Here is a 20,398-nt window from a genome sequence, read left to right as displayed (position 1 = left end):
TTCCTTATTTTTCTTTAGACCTTAATATATACAGACATTGAGAATAAATTCTTAGAAGCTTGTGACTTATTTCTATCGGGTTTTAGGAGTTGAAATTGTTAGAATTGTAGTTTATTTATTTCATATATTTATTATTATTCTGCATTGATAGGCTTACCTAGTCTTAGAAACTAAGTGGCATCACGACATCCTACGATGGGAATTTGGGGTCGTGACAAGCATCGACGTATCACTTTTTGTGTCAGCCATTGAGAGAATCAAAGAAACTAGATGGCCCAGGCCCCTACAGGCCGATCCATCCCAAAGAACCCCCAATCAAATATGTAAATACCATGGTACGCATGGTCACAAAACCGAAGACTGCAGACAACTAAGGGAGGAGGTGGCCCGTCTATTCAACGAGGGTCACCTTCGAGAGTTCTTGAGCGACCGGGCTAAAAATCATTTTAGAGACATGGATGCAAATAGGAAAAACGAGCAGGAAGAACCACAACACGTGATTCACATGATCGTTGGTGGGATCGATATTCCACAAGGGCTCGTTTTCAAATGCACTGAGGTATCGATCACAAGGTAAAAATGAACTCGAGACTACGTACTACAAGACACTTTATCATTCAACGATGAGGAAGCAAAAAGGATCTCACAACCCCACAATGAAGCATTGGTAATCTCTATCCTTTCGAATAAAATTCAGGTTAAACGTGTTTTAATTGATCCAGGAAGCTCGGCCAATATTATTCGATCGAGGGATGCGGAGCAGCTCGGCCTACAAGATCAGATCGTGCCCGCAACTCGAGTTCTCAATGGTTTCAATATGGCAAGCGAAACGACTAAAGGAGAAATTATTTTACCAGTAAATATAGTTGGGACTATTCAAGAAACCAAGTTCTACGTGATCGAAGGCGATATGAGATACAACGCCCTGTTCGGAAGATCCTAGATTCACAATATGAGGGCAGTCCCTTCAACACTTCAACAAATGCTGAAGTTCCCAACACCGGATGGAGTAAAAATGGTGTAAGGGGACTAGCATGCTGCCAAAGAGATGTTCGCGGTTGACGAAGTGATACCGATATCGGCATTTTCGTCAACAAAAGGATCGGAGTCCAAAGGAAAATAAGAAGCTAAATAGCAACCACAACTGCCAGCCTCGACTCAATCGGAGAAGTAGGGAACGGATGAGGACGATGACTATTGGATCCCTCGATCCTTCATAATCCCCTAGGATTCTGACACCACCAAATCGACGGTCGAGGAGCTGGAGCAGGTCGTACTGATCGGGCATCTACCCGATCGAAAGGTATACCTGGGAACGGGGTTAACCCCCGAGCTCAGGGGAAAACTCATTAAATTTCTTATCAATAATATGGATTTCTTTGCTTAATCCCATTTAGATATGATAGGGATTCCGCCGGAAATCGCTACACATCGACTGAGCTTGGACCCGAAGTTCCGCCCAGTAAAACAAAAGAGAAGACCCTAGTCTGAGGTAAAACATGCATTCATCAAGGACGAGGTAACCAAACTTCTCAAAATAGAATCCATTCGAGAGGTAAAATATCCCGAATGGTTAACAAACGTAGTCGTAGTCCCTAAAAAGGGAAATAAACTTAGGATGTGCGTAGATTATAAAGATTTAAACAAAGCATGTCCTAAAGACTCTTTTCCTCTGCCGAATATCGATCGCATGATCGATGCCACGTCCGGCCACGAGATCCTTAGTTTTCTCGATGCCTACTCCGGGTACAATCAAATACAAATAAACCCGGAGGATCAGGAAAAGACTTCGTTCATCACTAAGTACGACACCTATTATTATACTATAATGCCGTTTGGACTAAACAATATTGGTGCCACTTACCAACACTTAGTAAATCGAATGTTCGAAGAACAAATAGGTAAGTCAATGGAAGTTTATATTGACGATATGCTAGTTAAGTCCCTGCAAGCAGGGGACCATTTGACACATTTGTAGGAGACCTTCTATATACTAAGGAAATACAACATGAAACTCAACCCGGAGAAGTGTGCATTCGGGGTCGGCTCGGGCAAGTTCCTCGGCTTTATGGTATCAAATCGGGGTATTGAAATCAACCCCAATAAGATCAAGGCGACCGAAGACATCACAGTCGTGGATAATGTTAAGGCCGTACAAAGATTAACAGGGCGCATAGCCTCCCTAGGCCAATTTATCTCAAGGTCTTCAGATAGAAGTCACAAGTTCTTCTCGCTTCTCAAAAAGAAGAACAATTTTGCATGGACCCCGGAATGCCAACAAGCATTGGAAGAGTTAAAGCGGTACCTCTCGACCTCCACTGCTTCATACTCCGAAAGTAGACGAGAAACTCTACTTGTACTTACCAGTCTCGGGAATCGCGGTAAGTGGAGTCCTAGTTCGAGAAGAGCAAGGTACGCAATTTTCTGTTTACTATGTTAGTCGAATTCTAGGTGAGGCCGAGACCCGGTACCCACACTTAGAAAAATTGGCGCTTGCCCTAATAAGCGCCTCTAGGAAATTAAAACCATATTTTCAATGTCACCCAATTTGTGTGGTGACCACTTATCCTCTTTGCAATATTTTGCATAAGTCCGAACTCTCGGGCCGATTGGCCAAATGAGCCGTCAAAATCAGCGAGTACGATATTGAGTATCAACCCTGAACGACCATCAAGTCTCAAATCTTAGCAGACTTCGTGGCCGACTTTATGCCGGCCCTCGTACCTGAGGTCGAAAAAGAACTATTATTAAAATCGGGTACATCATCGGGGGTGTGGACCCTATTCATAAACGGCGCTTCAAACGTGAAGGGGTCCGGGCTAGGCATCATTTTGAAGCCGCCCACAGGTAATACAATTAGACACTCTATCAAAACTTCCAAGTTAACTAACAACGAGGCCGAGTATGAGGCCATGATTGCAGGTCTTGAGCCAGCTAAGAGTTTGGGAGCAGAGGTCATCGAAGCCAAATGTGACTTCTTACTTATGGTAAACCAAGTCAACGGAACCTTCGAGATTCGAGATGATCGAATGCAGAGATATTTGGATAAATTAAAGGTGACACTACATCAGTTTCAAGAATGGACCCTACGGCATGTACCTCGAGAGCAAAACATCGAAGCCGATGCCCTTACAAATTTGGGGTCGTCGGTCGAAGACGACGAAGTTAGCGCGGGGACTATCGTACAACTTTCGAAGTCAGTGATCGAAGAAGGCCACGCCGAAATAAACTCCACAAGTCTGACATGGGATTGGAGGAATAAATATATCGAGTACATAAAGAACGGAAAGCTTCCGTCGGATCCTAAGGAATCAAGGACTCTACGTACGAAGGCCGCACGATTCACATTGGCCGAAGATGGAACACTATATAGAAGGATGTTCGATGGACCATTGTTAATATGTTTTGGTCCCAGAGACACTGACTACGTCCTACGAGAAATTCACGAGGGAACTTGCGGAAATTATTCTGGTGCCGAATCATTGGTTCACAAAGTCATCAGAGCAGGATACTACTGGGACAATATGGAAAAAGATACGAAGGAATTCGTTCGAAAGTGCGACAAGTGTAAAAGATATGCGCCGATGATCCACCAACCCGGGGAGCAACTCCATTCGGTCCTATCCCCATGGCCATTCATGAAATAGGGAATGGATATCGTCGACCCTCTACCATCGACCCCAGGTAAAGCTAAATTCATTTTATTTATGACTGACTATTTCTCTAAATGGGTTGAAGCACAGGCCTTCGAAAACGTCAGGGAAAAAAGAAGTTATCGACTTCATCTGGGACCACATTATATGTCGATTCGGAATGCCTGCCGAGATAGTATGCGACAATGGAAAACAATTCATCGACAGAAAAGTAACAAAGTTTCTTGAAGACCACAAAATAAAAAGGATCTTGTCAACACCATATCACCCCAGAGGGAACAGACAGGCAGAATCAACAAACAAAACCATCATTCAAAATCTAAAGAAAAGGTTGAACGAAGCTAAGGGAAAATAGAGAGAAATGTTGCCCGAGGTCCTTTGGGCGTATCGAACAACGTCAAAATCCAGTATGGGGTCAACACCATTCTCTTTAGTATATGGCATCGAAGCTCTAATCCCGGTCGAAGTCGAGGAATCTAGCATCAGATTTCGATATGCAACGGAAGAGTCAAATCATGAGGCTATGAATACAAGTCTCGAATTGCTAGATGAAAAACAGGAAAGCGCCCTCGTTCGAATGGCCGCACAGAAGCAACAGATCAAAAGGTACTACAATCGAAGAGCCAATTTTTTACATTTTAGAACCGGGGACTTAGTACTGAGAAAAGTCACCCTCAATACTCGAGACCCAAACGAAGGAAAACTCGGCCCAAATGGGGAGGGACCGTATCAGATCCTCGATATCGTCAGAAAATGATCTTACAAACTCGGAACGATGAACGACGAACAATTGTCAAATAATTGGAACGTGTCTCTCCTCAAACGATATTATTGCTAAGGTATGACCTTCTCCATTTTCATTAAAATTTTATGCTAACCAATTATAGGCGTTCTATCGGAGACATCAGAGCATCCTTCAACATGAAGTCCTTAGGTCTGAAAGCACGCGTTGCACTCTTTTTCTCTTCGGCCGGTTTTTGTCCCAAATGGGTTTTTTCGACAAGGTTTTTAACGAGACAACCATTGTTCGTGCTAACTTAGAGCAATTCAATAGTATCCGAGGCTCCTTTATAATCAACCTCGAATACTGGGGGGAATCACCCTCGGATAGCTACAAGAAAAATACTTCGTGTCGATAGGTAAATTTTGTAGAGGACCAAACGGTCAAATGAAGCGTGTCCATGCAGATTACTCGAGCCCTGAATAGAAAAACATGTACGCATGTATAATCTATTGGAAGAAGTATTTTTTCCTTAACAGATGCTCCATGCTTTAGAAAAATTTATACTTTACAATTTCATACATGATCTATGGTGGAAACTGACTCAAGGGCCGATCACAACTGAAGTTCAAATAATTTACCCGATACTCGGGGACTGTCACCCAAAAAATCGACACGATCAATTCACTAAACCTCGAGATCGTAAGACCTTAAAAAGGCAATCCTAGATTTTATAGGCCACGGCCACCCCACTCGGGGATTGATACTTCGAACTAACAGGGGAACAAGCCCAAAAGGCGAATCCCAAGTTAAAAGGCTACAACCAAATCAACACGGTTCGGAGACGTCTGATTTCCGTTATTAAACAGGCCTTCTAATATTTTCACAAGCCAGTTAAATAAGGAAACCCTCGGCTAAATTTCTTAGGGTCTCGATAATATTGACCCTCGAAAACCTTAATGGATACAAAGGCGTTTGAACTCTCGAAGAAATCCTTTATTCTATGCTAAGGCATTATGAAACAAAGGGCCTCGATAATATCGACCCTTGAAAATCCTAATGGGTACGGAACCGTTCGAATTCTCGAGCAAATCCTTTATTTCGTGTTAAGGCACGACAAAATTTATATGATTAAACGATAAACTTTTCAAACCGAAAAAGGGAGAAAGCCATTCTTTTGCCATGGCCATATCGACCTAATTCAAGAGCCTAAAGGGCCAGTTTATTTTTGAGTTCGAAGAAATCATCCTCACTCAATTAAAACCTAAGGGTCACCCTATTCCGAGTTCGAGCAAGTACTCACTCGATTATAAAAACTACACTAGTCTGGTTTCGATCAAAATGCCTAAGCCTCGAACTTATGAACAAAACTTTCACAAGACATAAAAGAAATAAAGAAAGTTGGAAAGAAAAAAGATCTTTATATATATGAAAATTTACAAGGTCCGATCAGGATCCTATAAAAAAGATCAAAAGTGAAAAATCCTAAGGTTCCTGATCTCCTCCAGGGGCAACTTCTTCTACATCGAGGTCCTCCCCATTCTCGGACCCGCTCTTGCTGCCATCATCATCATCATCATCGAAAGTGGCCAGCACTCCAACTTTGGCTTCATGCTCTCTAGCCTTTGCTATCTCGTCGGTAAGATCGAAACCTCGAGCGTGAATCTCCTTAAGGGCTTCCCTCCGAGATTGGCATTTGGCGAGTTCAGCAATCCAATATGCTCGAGTTTGAGTGGTCTCAGATGCCTCTCTCGCTCGGACTTGATCGGCTTCAGCATCAGCCCGATAGACGGCCACGATCGCATCCGCCTTGGCCTTTGCATTTTCGGCTTCAGATTTGGCCTTGGCAAGTTCGAAAGCCAAATGAGCCTCGAGCTCCTTTATTTTCCTTGCTTGAGCCGAGCTCTTCTCCTTCATGCCTTGCAGTTGACTTTCAACTGCTGATAATTGGGCTCGAGCAGTCTCTTTTTCTGCAGTAAAGCGGTCCATGCCTTCTTTCCACCCTAGGGACTCTGCCTTTATCATGTCAACCTCCCCACGGAACTGCTCGATCCTTTCGATCTTCTGCTGCAGCTGTGAGATTGAAATGTTAGCCACAATTCCCGAATCGAGCCCATGAGCTTTTAAGATTTTCATTACCTGCTCGATCAGATTTGTCTGATCTTGGTGAGCCTTGGCCAACTCGGCTCGAGGATCTTTGATCTCTTCCTCTTTCTGCCCACTAAGAAGTTTGAAGGCATTTCTCTCCTCCGAAAGCCCTCGGAAGTCAGCCTTACATCGGCTCAGCTCTGACCGAGACTTGGAAAACGCCTCATGATGAAGAGCTAAAGACTATATGAAAAAGAAAAAGTTAGGCAGAAAATGGAAGAATATGACATCAATAAAGGGAATCGAGACTTACCCGATTCAGGGCTCATTGAGCCTCGAAGAAAAGACCCGATGCATCACTCGGGCCGACAACATCCTCGATACCTGTAAACAAATCACGGAAGGGGTCCTCTCCCTCATGAGCTCCATCTACCTCGAGGGTCCCCAAAGCTCGTGCTTCCTGAATCGCCCCTTCGGAAAAAGCAGGGAGAGTGGGCGAGTCTCCGATTACTATTGCCCCAAGCGAGTCACTTGGGGCGTTCTCCTCAGTTCGAAGAGCTTCAGGGACGGTCCCTTCAGATATACCCACCGTTTGTTCACTTCGGTAGGAGGCATCCTCGATCTCCAACGACTCGGGGACTTTGTCCGAGTCCTTCTCCGATACCCCCTCAGTTCGAGGCGGAGCCTCGTCAACCACCATCGATCCAGCTGTCTTTGGGGCATCGATGTTTTTCTTTACTCGGGCCACCAATATGGAGCCATAATTTTCTTCTTCTTCTTCTTCATCTTCATCCCTTAGACGCTGAACAGATTCTTCGGTCAGAGGGATGATGTTCTTCCTCGGCTTACGAGCCATTCTTATCTTGAGTTCTGGGTCTTCGGAAGCCGAGGCCCTTTTTATCTTGTTGTCCTTCGCCGGTTTTGAAACCAGGGCCGAAGTCTTTTCCTCACCAGACAGGGGCCTCATGACCGCATCTTTACCCAGGCCCATACGCAAGAAAATTGGTTAAGTATAAAAAAGATATTTTGATCGAATCATCAAAGACATGAGAAAGGGGGCTTACCATGAGATTTGGCCTCCCACTGGCCCTTTGATAAATCGCGCCATGAGCGCTAAGCATACGTAGAGGTCTAGGCCAGGTCCCGAACCCAGCTCTTGAGGTTAGGAATTGCACCGGGCATCCAAGCGACCGTTACATCACCGAAAAGGATATCGATAAAAAAAAGCAAATGGGCAAAACAATAAATAAGAACTAACAGTGGGATTATACTAATGCTTCATATTCCATTTCTCAGAAAATGGCATCTTCTCGACCGGGATTAGTTCGGAAGTCCTCACTCGAACGAACCGGCCCATTCAGCCTCGATCCTTATCCTCGTCTATGCTCGAGAATAGCACTTTGGTGGCCCGGCGTTGGAGTTATATTAACCCGCCTCGATAAAGGCGGGGGCTGTATAACCTAATGAGGTGGTCGAGGGTGAAAGACATCCCCTCGACTTTGCTCACGAAGAATCGGAGCAGAATAACAATTCGCCAAAAAGAAGGATGGATTTGGCCTAAGGTTATTTGGTACTGACGACAAAAATCAACGACGACGGGGTCGAGGGGGCCAAGTGTGAAAGGGTAAGTGTAAACACTTAAAAACCATTCCACATGGGTGGTAATGTCTTCTTTCAGGGTCGGTATCACCACTTCTTTGCCTTTCCAGTTGCAGTCTTTCCTTACCTGCTTAAGGTACCCTTCAGTTATCGAGCATATATACCTCGACAGTGGCTCGCATCGATCAGGAATCGATGAGGCTTTATCGGTTTTGAAGTTAGAAGTGATAACACACCCCCCGGGAATACACTCTTCAGGTCGTGGCTCCACCGATGTTTTGTCGCCGGCAGACCGCGATGAAGAAGCGTTTTCCTTTTGAGGAACAATCTTTGATGTTTTTTCCATTTTTGTATGGATTTGAAGTTAAAAGTAGATCAAGATGATAATATTTGGTGTTTTGAGAAGATGGTAGCAGTGAAAATTGTGGATTTTGCAGATGAAGAAGTTAGAAGATATAAAAAGCTTTGAAGATTAAGAATCTGAAAGTAAAAGTTTGAAATGGTGGAGAGAGGGACTATTTATAAATTTCACAACGACGGTTCAATATTGGCAGTGGCCGACCATCGACTGACGCGCATTTAATGCCTAGAAAACTGTACAGACGGGACGTTTCAGTCACTTCCGTCGCTTACGTCACAAGGATGACGTCATGACAGGTCGAGGTAGAAAATCGAAGGCTCAATTCGTTTCTTGTCATTACACTCCAAAAAAACGAGGAGACTATCTGTATACGGTTAAAACCGGCCCCACCCGATTTTACTGTTTGACCGAGACCGGGAGTTTGCATCGAAGGACGACTCCGAAGTGGATCGAATCGAGGCACAGAGACAAGGTACCGAGATCAAGATTCGAGGCACTTGCCAAGATCGAGGCCGACAACAATTGAGACCAAACGAGACAGGCATCGAGCAATACCGAAGATAGCGTAAATAACGAAAAAATGAGATATACACGACTAGTCGAAGATCATGGCGGAAATCTCGGAATGGATCGAATCAAGAACAATTGTTTAGTTAATCATGGGATTTTCTTCTGTAATTAGAGTTGTACCATATATAGAATTCCTCTACTATATAAAGGGGGAATGGTTCTAACCATCTGTAGAATAACAGATAAAAAAAAAATATAATTTTCTTTCTCGCTCACACTCTTGTTCTTCAGCTTATTATTCTTTTATCGTCCTTGTATCAATCAGTTCGAGGATACTCTAACTCAAGGGTTGAGTTCTACTCAAATACTGATTTGATTTACTTTATTGTATAATTCTATCATTAATCTTCATATATTTTAATTGGTATTAAGTGAAATCACATATCCTTAAATCCACATTATAAGTTTAATTGTTATCCAATTTTAAGGTTAAACAAAATCCAAATGCCAAAAATAGTTTATCCTCCGAGTTGGTCAGATGTAACCTCGTCGACTCCAACAATGGAATTACTTATTTGAAACTTTGAAAGTTGTTCATTCATTTTAGATAAAATAATATTGTATAGTCACTCTCAAAATAATATATATATATATATATAAATTTTAGACAGTTTTACGATTACTGAATATAAATAATTTTTGTCGCCGGCTAAAAGTGATATTTGCCCTCCATTTTATTCTGATAAATGGAAATAGCTTTTATCAAGTCAAGTTCATCAAACATAACAAAACCTACATTTTTTACCAAAATAACTGTCGAAGTTCTCTTAAACCAACCATGGTTTTAGTTAATCCACTTCCACTTAAGAAAATACTGCTAATCTATTTTACCTCTGTCGGTTCTTAAAAGAGAGAACTACTGCTATCAAAGAAACAACTTTTAGTTTAACTATAATTTTCAAATTTGTAATAATACTCTCTTTATCCTATTTTATGACATATTTCTTTATCCTATTTTATGGCATATTTTCCTTTTTTACGTGATTCAAAATGAGTTACATATTTCTATATTAAAAAATAATTTTATTTGACTCTTAATATGATCATTTATAACCAACCTTAAAAATATTTCGTGTTTCGTTTTAGATCAAAAATTTAAAAATTATATTACTTCGTTCGTTTCAACTTATACTCCCTCCCTTTCAATTTATAATTCGTGCTAAAAAGAATGATCTCTTCCCTTATTTGGAAATAATTTGCTTTTATGTAATAATTTATAGCCACACAAAATATATGTGCCTCATTCTAACCACAAGTTCGAAAGTCTTCTCTCTTTTCTTAAACTCAATGCACAATAGTCAAATGAGTTCACATAAATTGAAACAGACGAAGTATATCTTACTTTGAGTGGTACGAAATAAAAAAAAAGATATTGACTTTCTTGTTGGGGCCGACAAGAGCATAATAAGATTTGGGTGATTTGCACAAATAAGAAGCCTTCGTGCCACTATTAATATTTTGGCCTCTGCTTATTTCATGAACAAAACTTCAAAGTTTAACATATGTTGCCCTTATTTGTACCACCATCAACTGATTTTTTTATTCCGCTTATGCCATGGACAGAACTTAAAGTTAACAATTACCGCCCCAACATTTTTAAAGCGAGATCAAAAAATTATGATATCCATTTTCAAGGTGTTGGGGTAATTAAAATTTTACCCTGTTATGGAGCCAGAAATCTTCTAAAACAGGCCCAAAGCCCACACAGTTACCGAGAAGATACAGATTGTCAGTAATCCACAAACCTACCAAAACAATCTCACTTCACATTTAATGCTTTTCCCCCCTCTTTATCCCCTCACCCCACTATAAAAACTGCCCCAAACTCTTTCCCTTTTTGTTCGTGGGGTCATCAAAAATCATCCGTAAAGCTCAAAGTACTACTCCCTCCATTTTCCCTCACTCAAAAAAACCCCTAATAATAATGGGTTCAGAAATTGTCCTTCACCACAACTTCACCCCATCCACCGGCGCTGTTGCCGTCGCTGGAAGTGGTGGCGCTAACGCAGTGTCAAATGACAAAAATGCCCTTGTGGTGGGTCCCAAAAAGATGCATTCTTTATCTACTAGGAGTACTACTTCTTCAAACAAAGACAGGCACACGAAGGTCAACGGCAGAGGGAGGCGCGTGAGGATGCCAGCGTTATGCGCGGCGCGTGTTTTTCAGCTGACGAAGGAACTAGGTCACCGGACCGATGGAGAGACCATCGAGTGGCTGCTCCGCCACGCGGAGCCGGCAATTATTGCGTCCACCGGCAGCGGCACGGTCCCGTCGGGGCATGTCATCACGACGGCGGAGAGTGTACCCTTGTCCAAGTCACCGCCGTCGATTTTGGCTCCGGTAAGCCGTGCTCAGTCGGTTTCTGGTTTTCCGGTGAGCGGCGGAATCTTCTCGATGACCTCGCCGCCGCCGAGTTGCCGGCTCGACTTGTACCAACCGGCGTTGGAATTTTCTGGTAATGAGTATCGACACATGCCGTTCACGGCGTTGCTTCTGCAGCCGGTGACGGCCGATGACGGCGAGAAAAAATTCGCCGGTGAGGATGAGAACAAGTAGATATTGAGTCCTGGCAGCTTTTTTTGTGGGGAAGGGGGGTCAATGTGTTAGTTTCTAGACTTAAGGTCCTTTTTTGCTATATCCAAAAGATTGGAAAGGATTAAAGGAGGGTCAATTTTTTGGGGTTTTGGTAAAATTAATCAAAGGGAGGTTAATATTTTTGGAGATTTTGGTATAAAAAAGGTTAATTCAAGGGTAAAGGATGTTAATTTCAAATATATATTCCATTAGTAACTTTTTGTTTTTTGTAAATTAGTAGTGGCTATGGCTAAGGAAGATGTTACATTATGTAGCTGGTTTTGAATACTTCCTATGTTTCACATTAGGTAAAACAGTTTCTATTATTTTTTAAATAATTGAATTTTAATGAATTTTAGTCTAATAATTATACAGTAGTTCCAAACACCTTAAATGGTCGTTTGGCTGGAAACAAGTTATCATAAGATTAATTATTCTAAGATTAGTTTTTTCGGAATTATTATCCCATCCTCTCATAGGGATAAAAATAATATTATAATCTCGGAATAATTAATCTTGAAATTAATTATACTGTAATTTTATCCTAATCAAACGTGGAATAAATCTTGAATTTAATTTCGGGATTAATTATCCCTTGTACCCTAAGTTAGCACATAGGAATCTACACTTCCCAATTACATACCTGCCCGGCAGGGAATTTCGGGTAAATTGTATCCTTTCTCATTTCCATCTTTGTTTAGAACGTAGGCATTGTTATTGTTGTAGTATCCATTCTCATAAGCTTGAAAAAGTTGAAACTAGCTTATATATTCATTTATCTTAGTTTTTATACTCATGAATTATAAGCTCTCAATATATGCTCACTGTTTAAGTTACTAACAATACTAAATTATTTACCACCCCAATTGGATTTTGCTGCATATCTTTATCCTGGTAAGAAATTTTCACTAGTGCTCATAGGATGACAGCTGAACAAACTATAAAAAAAGAGCAGTCTGGTGCACTAAGCTCTCGCTATGCGCGGGGTTCGGGGAAGGGCATGACCACAAGGTCTATCCTATGCAGCCTTAACCTGCATTTCTACAAGAAACTGTTTCCACGGCTCGAACCCCTGATCACATGGCAACAACTTTACCAGTTACCCCTTTCCCTGAACAAACCATAAGACCCAATAAAACAAGAATTACAGGAAAATCATCAAGGTTTTCGTGTATGAGATTTTGTGTAGACCATTGTACTAATTGGAGAGATGTGCATGTGGAGCACAATGTTTGGACATAAACAATATATCGATACAACAATATGATCTTATTATGCAACTGATAGAGCTATTGACTATGCTATATAATGGCGGAGCCAGAAGTTTTATTTGACGGGTATCAAAATATATAAAAGTAAATATACCGGAAAATTCAGGGGAGTCAATACATAGCATACATACATATAAATTTATTTATTTTTATCTACGTACACAATCTATTTTTTCCGCAAAGGGTGTCATTGACACCCCTTCCTATAAGGTGGCTCTGCCACTGATGCTATACTGTAATAATTACGCGAACAATTATTATAAGAATGAAAAGTAAGTATTGTTTATCAAAGAAGAAAAGAATGAAATGTAAGTCTTGCATCAGAAGCTGTGTACCGACTCCAGAATGATGCTGTTGTATATAAGCGTGTGCCTTTGAATAGGTCCAGAACTGTTAATGCTTATTCCAGAAACTCCACTTCTTCTTCTTCTTCTTAAAGTCAAATGGCAGGAAGTCTGGAATGGAGCATCAAACTACAGTATTAGAATAATATGATAAGGGTAGTGTGTACGCCGGTGGCGGACCCAGGATTTTGTGCAAGCGGGTTCAATCTTAGAAGTATATAACTTTAGTCGTAAAATAGTAGTTGTCAAGTGGGTTCAAATAAAATATTTAAACAAAATTTACGCAGCTTTAATCCTAATTTATACATATATACAGTATTAGTTTTTGATGCTTGCCACCACGTGCGTCCACCACTGTGTACACATACCCCTTACCCCCTACCTTGTGAGGATAGAAATCTAAATGAAGCAAGAGCAGCAAACTTCCGGTCAACTCTCAATGTTCATCGCTTTGTCCATAAGCATGTGATAAACAAAAAGTGTTATTCCGTAATGCCCATGGTAACCCCCCCCCCCCCCCGGGGGGGGATGTCCATGCTAAGACAAACTAAACAGAAACGGGACATAAAAGTACAAGCAACTACCTCCTTGAGGATAGATTGAGTTGTAGTGCACCTCTGCCCAGAAACTCAAGTATATGACTGCAAGAAGAGAAAAATAAGAGAAACAATTAAATTGGTGTGAGCGAATGAATATCAAGACTTCAAAACACCGCTCTTACAAAGTGCACATGCACAAAGAAATTGCATTCATACTTTAATTTCTCTTCCAAGCAATCTCAAGATTTGCTTGCCCACACTTGGCTTCATAGTATAGGTATGATACAATGGCATAGAATAAATGACATGCATACATAACCAATATAAAGCTTGCCCCCATTCATTAAACTTACAACTGTCTCATAATCATTCAATATGTTAAAACAGACAAATTCCGGTCTCTAAAAGGAGAATGTGAATGTCAAAGCATCCATGTTATGAGATGGAATTTAGATTTCAAAAGAGCTAAAACGGGCGACTCTTCAAAAATCAAAATCTCCTTTTCATGAAACGCAAGATCGAATTTGCTTAAGATTGTCCTTAAGGGTTCATAGTCATCCATTCATCCCTCCTTCCCCTTGCGCAATTTTTTGGTCAAGGCAGGCCGAGGTACTAACTTTACAGTCCAAAGATCAAAAGTACTATTTGCATTCTTCACGACTCATGTAATAAACTTATGTTGTCTCTTTAACTCCAGTGGTCCTACTTTATCAGAGTCGTTATCTGATTTTGGACTTCTGAAAAAGTTTGATACAAAGATCGTACTAACTTTTCCATAGTTGGCACAAATTTCAAGAATCAAATTCATCCAGTAAATCAGGTTGCTCTGGTACCAGCTACTTCTATAATTTAATTTACTACTATTACTACAATATGCATAATCAAATTATCTGCTTCATCTCCATGTGTAGCCTGTGTCGTCTGAAACGCCAATGGGGGAGTACTAATTTGGTGGTTACGAATTATCATACTATCTCCCCTTTTTGAATTGTTGAATTTGGTCCTGAAAAATGTTGTGGTTTTGGCTAAAAGTCTAAAACTGCATTGCAGAAAGTATCAATAGAACGACATAAGAACTCGATAATGGTTTCTCAGTTAGTGGAATTACAGCTGAGGAAAGCATCTTTAACCGCAAACTGGAAATACGTACAGCATTAGGCAACTCGTGACTTTTTATTTGAGACACATGGAAATTGAGAAATAGGATCTATGTCACTCCCACTTCCAAATATTTTTGTAATAAAAACTTGTTCAATCGCATTTTGTGAAGTAGAGGATATTACAGAAAGGTAAAAGCAATTCAAAGTTTGAGAACTAGCCTACCTCTGTTTGACTTCTGATTCTTCGGAAGAATCTCGATGTAACATGTATCCTTGAATGACGTTATAACAAGAATTTTCACACCATACTGCCCACAAGACAAAAAGACAAAATCAATGTGCAACACAAGTAGGTTCATTCACAAACCAATGCATCCTAGTCTAGCATCATCACAAATAAAATCTTCATAAAAGGAGCTGCGCATATACAATAAATAAAAAATGCATCATAACCACTCAAAATGGAGAGTGAAAGAAAGAAATAGCAAAATAGAGGCACATGAATTAACAAAAGCTAGTAAAGCACCCAATGGAGGCACTATACCAGGACATCCAAATTATGGTCTGGCCAACAATAGCTTAAGCTTCTTATATTCCAAGGTTAAAAAGTAAACCAAAGTAATCAAATGGAGAGAAAAAACCAAGGAAGCAAATAAGGGGAATAATCAATACCGAGTCAGCAGCAGCCTGCAACGTAACATGATCGCCCCATTCCCCACTCCTGGTTCAACCAATATATAAGCAGATGTTGATTTAAAGGAGAAAAGATAATGCAGAATTTCAAAATGGAGAAACAAAGGTCTGAGAATTACTTGGACATCCTCGTCAAGTACTCTCCATACTCCATTGGGACATATCCCTCATACATCTCCGGATGATGTTGAAACTGACAAGACAAAATGATTTTAAAAAACATACTCAGCTAAAATGTATGTGAAATAATTCAAAAATGAAATCGAAATATCATAAAGAAGATTATCTTATTCACTTAGACAAGCACCTGGCTGACTACTTGCTGTCTGACAAATTTGTGGTGCTCTGGTGTACGATAGAATTGATCTGATAAAGCACGGAACTGGAACAAAAGAGGACATGTGAATAGATGTGCATTAGAAAGAAATAGGATGGAACCTTATTTCAACAAACTTAGAATCGGAGGCGAAGCCTAATCCACTTGGGAAAAATAGGCAAAGTTCCCATACCCCATAAAACTAAAGAGTTGAGAAAAAAATTGAATTATCCTTTTGTCAAACTACTAAAAATCCACAAATATTTTTAATAAAGTTGGAATGGCAAGCAGCCTGACAATACGTCACTTGAGTTTCATATTCCAATTTTTTTAAAAATCCTATTATGAACCACTTCATTCACCATTTCACTGTCACAAACACCAACAACAAGTTTCTATCAGAGCCAAAGAGTTAATTCCAAAGTAAGGAATACTGATAAACCGTCATCAAACATTATGTTTTTTGTTTTTCATTCCCTTTCTTCTTTGAACCAGAGAGTAAGACCTCCATACCACCTAGCACCTTGATATACTGAGATTTTTCATGAGACAAACTTAAAGAATTGGGGATCCTTCTTTTGTTTATGGTTAAAAATTATGCTACAAGTAGTTTAAGGAAAGGGAAAACAATTTTTTTCTTTCACTAGAAATCAAATCATGAGCGTCTCTAGACAGTTTGATATCATTACTGCAAGACAAATCAACCAAGTAATACAGTAACCTGGCAGTTGCCATCTCCTTGCACTTTGTGCTCCACCAAGTCAAATAATTGCAATCTGAAGCAAGAAAAACCATAGCATGGGATCCTTAGCAAAGAATAACTTGCAGCAATAATATTACCATTCAATTGCATTGGCAAAAATATCAACTTCACAGGAAACTTAGGTGGCACAAAACCTAATAAAAAACACAACAATATCAACTTCATAGGAAGCTTAGGTGGCACAAAATCTAATAAAGAAACACAACAAAAGAAAATAAAATGAAAAACCACATGCATTGTCCTGTGACTTTAAGAAAACAAAGGGTTAATAGTATCTATTGGAATGTGCTTCATAAGTGTTTATTTACAAAGCACAAAATACTAGTTGGCTCATTCCACACCAATTATTTTCTGTGCTTGTCTCGGCTCCCATCTCTCCCATTTGATTCTCGTTTTCTCAAAATGCTTGAGGGGTCAGATGTTACTTTTCGAATAGCAGGCAGTAAGAACCACCAGTAAAAGAATGAGTTAATAAAGAAAGAGAAAACCTAACAAAATAAAAATAAAGAAATGTTTCTGGAGACACAGGACCCCTATCACAATAGAGGTAGGCATTTCTCGCAGTGAAGCTATATTTCATTACCTTGAAAAGTGCTCAGAATTTGGAGAGAATTAAGCAAAGCACTATCATAAGATCATATGTCATTAACTTGTTCATACACAATTTTTATCTACTTGAAAACCTAAGTCGGAGGGATCAGGAGATACCTATTTAGCAGCCTTTGATGATCAGAAGTTGCTTCATCGACTGAAGGTATGTCCCCATTTATTCTAGGAACATGCTGCATGGTTAATAACACAAATTGTTATAAGAAACTAAAGCAGCCTCAAGAAAATGGCCATAGGTGCAAAGCACCACACATGTCCTCGTACACAAAGTGAATTAGTGTTCTCAATATACTAACAGACACTACACTTACAGGAACAGCACTCAGTTGGTTTATTCTCTTCCCTACTTCTCCATCAAGCTCAAATTCATCTTGTATTTCCAATGTGTAGGTATACTCTTCTCCATCGTATGATCTGTCTCCAGGACTCGAACAAGAACTTGAAGGCCCTACATCATCAGCTTCTAGGCTGGTGTCATGCCCTGTGAATCATATATAATTAGCAAATGTTTAAACTCAAGGAACATCACAGAATTGAAAACAAGAAATGTACCAGCATAATACTCTCTTGGAGGAGTATGCCAATGTTGTACACCAGTGGAGGCTTGCAAATACTGCTCGTCTGCATGTGAAGATTCAGCATCTTCTGCGATGGACAACTCTGACAAATCTTCTTGTAGAACATGAGCAATAGCCTCATCATTGTCAACATTGCAATATGATGTGTGATAGTGGTTTTCTCTGGCATATTGTTCATGACATATCTCAACGTCATGCTTTCTACCATCACCGTAATAGTTGGAACTAAAAAGTTGGTCCACATCGAGAAAACTAAGAACGCCACGAGCAGCTTCAGATTCCGGCTCACACATAATTATCTCTTCCAGAAAAATTGCCAAATGAAGAATCTCTTCTCACCTCTAAATTGAATATATCTACCTGGCCAGTTAATGAAGGGCTCAGCTAAGAATGATAAGACTATTCAGACCTATTGGTAGATAATATAAAATCTACGGATATTACAATGATATTATGTAATGTGAAGTATCTGTCAACATTATTCTGCAATGTTCTGATAGTGCTGTTGGCAATGAATAGTCAGAGTTGAATATGCGCAGTGATGCATATGTATCATAACTTCCACCTAATCAAATTAAACATGAAAGTAGGATTAAGACATGTAGTGCTGGTCCTAATAGACCAAGAGAAAGATAGGCAGCCAAACAAAAAAAGCAAATAGATAAATCATTATAAGTTATGCAGCTTAATGTGTTGAGCTACAGGGCAGTCAATTGCTTCAATTAGGAAACCTTAACACAGTCAGCGGTGTACGCAGGATTCTTCGTAAGCGGTGTCACTGTTAATTGGTAGATGGTGACTCATAGAAGTTAGGGGAGATGACAAGAGAGATGGAAAGCCAAGTAAAATAGCAGCAAGCCAATGACCTTGACGATATAATTTTCCAATATTTCCTCACCTTGAAGTACAGAAAATCGTTTCATAAAGAGATAAATCTTTTACCAAAATGGGAAAAATGGCTTCTATCACCTACGGGTAGAAGTCATTTTTCTTCACAAATATCCTAACTCTTACTCCCTATAACTTGATTCATCAATATTTCGACATTGTTTCAACCTTTATTACTTTGAAAATATCACCAGAATACTATATGCATACCTATCCACCACCTTGTACAATTACTAAATATCACCTACTTTCATATCCAACAAAAAGCTGGTTTAAAAAAAATAAAAACAACAACCAAAAACACAATGTTTTACAAAAAAATATTCTCCATTAAAACATTTTTAGGTTCTACCAAACATACCCAATTCACTTTAATAGCCAGAAAGTGAGATCAAAGTGCCAGTAGTATTTCTAGTATTTCTAAAAGACACGCTCGACTACCTACTAACCTTTTATCCTAATTCTCGACCTCCACACCCTCCTATCAAGGTAGGGGTAAGGTCTCTGTACACACTATCCTTCCCAGAACATACTTGTTGGATTCCACGTTGTGGTTGTTGTTGTTGTAAAGTGAAATCAAAGTGTACAGAGAAATTTACCCCTAAAACACCCATCATTTTCTTGTTCTGAATTTCATACACCCCAGTACCCATCCCTAGTTCTGAAACTTAAATTTCAGTATAATTCTTCATTTATCACCAACTAATACAAAAAAAATATTTTAAAAAAGACTAATTTTTAAATTATTATAAATTAAAAAAAATACAGACTCATCAACCCCAATCCCTGTACCCGCCAAAATCCCAAAATATAAAACGGAATAAACTGAAAACCATACAAACTGCAAACAGAGACCAATACAAAAATACAGTAAACCATTATTCCATCAACACGTTTTGCCTATTGCACAAGTAATTCCAAACTTTACCATAAACCAATTCCAAAAAAAAAAAAAAAAAAAAACACAATCACAAACTTGGAAAACAAAACAAAGCCAAAAAAAGAACAAAAAGAATCATGAATATTGAAATTAGTCACAAATTAATCGGGAAAAAAATCAACAACTGACCTTTAATTCAATTCCACTTCAACTCTGTTCATATGCTATACGAATAATATTCTCTGTGTACGAAATATCTCTGTCTTGTACAGTATTAGTATATGTAATAAGAAGTAGCAGAAGAAAATGGCCAAATGACCACTGAAAAAGATGATAATTATTATGGGGAAGAAAAAGGAAGGAGGAGGAAAGAACATATATAATAATACTATACTTTGTTTATATAGAGTAAGAAAAAAGGTAAGTTAAAAAGTCTAAGAAGTTTTTATTCAAACGTAAAATACATGAATGTAAGAAATTATTGGTATTATGAGTATGATGTGTACGGAAAGCTTTATAGAGGGGATGGGTTTGGCCTTTGAGTAGGATGAAAGATACCGTTGCTTTAAACCGGCCTTTCTTTGAACTACCTCTGTACAAAAGAAATACAAACCGTACCAAACCGATAATTCGAATTAAATCGGAAAAAAATTCGATTATGGTTCGATTTAATTTAGTTTGGTATTGAAAAAAAAATCTGACCATAACTGGTTTGCTTTGATTTTAACTAAAAAAAGTCAAATCGAAACCAAACCAATTCGACATTACATGTATAAAAATTTTAGATATATTTAATGCATAAATTTAATTATTGTGATATAATTTATAAATATTTCTTAAAAAATTTCAT

General features: G+C 39.4%; 2 protein-coding genes across 4 annotated transcripts; one reads left to right on the top strand and one right to left on the bottom strand.

Annotated features, from left to right (window-relative positions):
• Positions 1 to 10,783: 10,783 nt before the first annotated feature.
• On the top strand, positions 10,784 to 11,920 carry LOC104089391 (transcription factor TCP11). Its single transcript, XM_009594270.4, has one exon. The coding sequence runs from the start codon at positions 10,917 to 10,919 to the stop codon at positions 11,547 to 11,549; it is 633 nt and encodes a 210-aa protein (XP_009592565.1). The 5' UTR covers positions 10,784 to 10,916; the 3' UTR covers positions 11,550 to 11,920.
• Positions 11,921 to 12,939: 1,019 nt separating this feature from the next.
• LOC104089390 (OVARIAN TUMOR DOMAIN-containing deubiquitinating enzyme 12-like) lies at positions 12,940 to 19,923 on the bottom strand. Of its 3 annotated transcripts, none has more exons than XM_009594267.4 (12): positions 19,738 to 19,923; positions 18,225 to 18,345; positions 17,755 to 18,140; positions 17,514 to 17,683; positions 17,302 to 17,375; positions 16,552 to 16,606; positions 15,822 to 15,896; positions 15,634 to 15,707; positions 15,494 to 15,542; positions 15,045 to 15,129; positions 13,767 to 13,823; positions 12,940 to 13,293 (listed from the first exon to the last, which is right to left on the bottom strand). In XM_009594267.4, the coding sequence occupies exons 3-12, from the start codon at positions 18,071 to 18,073 to the stop codon at positions 13,232 to 13,234; spliced, it is 1,020 nt and encodes a 339-aa protein (XP_009592562.1). In that variant the 5' UTR covers positions 18,074 to 18,140; positions 18,225 to 18,345; positions 19,738 to 19,923; the 3' UTR covers positions 12,940 to 13,231. The 3 variants fall into 3 exon arrangements, with proteins under 3 accessions (XP_009592562.1, XP_009592563.1, XP_009592564.1); XM_009594269.4 differs by lacking the exon at positions 12,940 to 13,293 and adding an exon at positions 13,369 to 13,631; XM_009594268.4 differs by lacking the exon at positions 18,225 to 18,345.
• Between the last annotated feature and the right edge of the window lie 475 nt (positions 19,924 to 20,398).

This window comes from Nicotiana tomentosiformis, chromosome 7 (genome assembly GCF_000390325.3).
Source record: "Nicotiana tomentosiformis chromosome 7, ASM39032v3, whole genome shotgun sequence".
NCBI classification, from domain to species: domain Eukaryota; kingdom Viridiplantae; phylum Streptophyta; class Magnoliopsida; order Solanales; family Solanaceae; genus Nicotiana; species Nicotiana tomentosiformis.
Note: the sequence above shows the minus strand (reverse complement) of the source record. Positions and strands in the feature narration are given on the sequence as shown.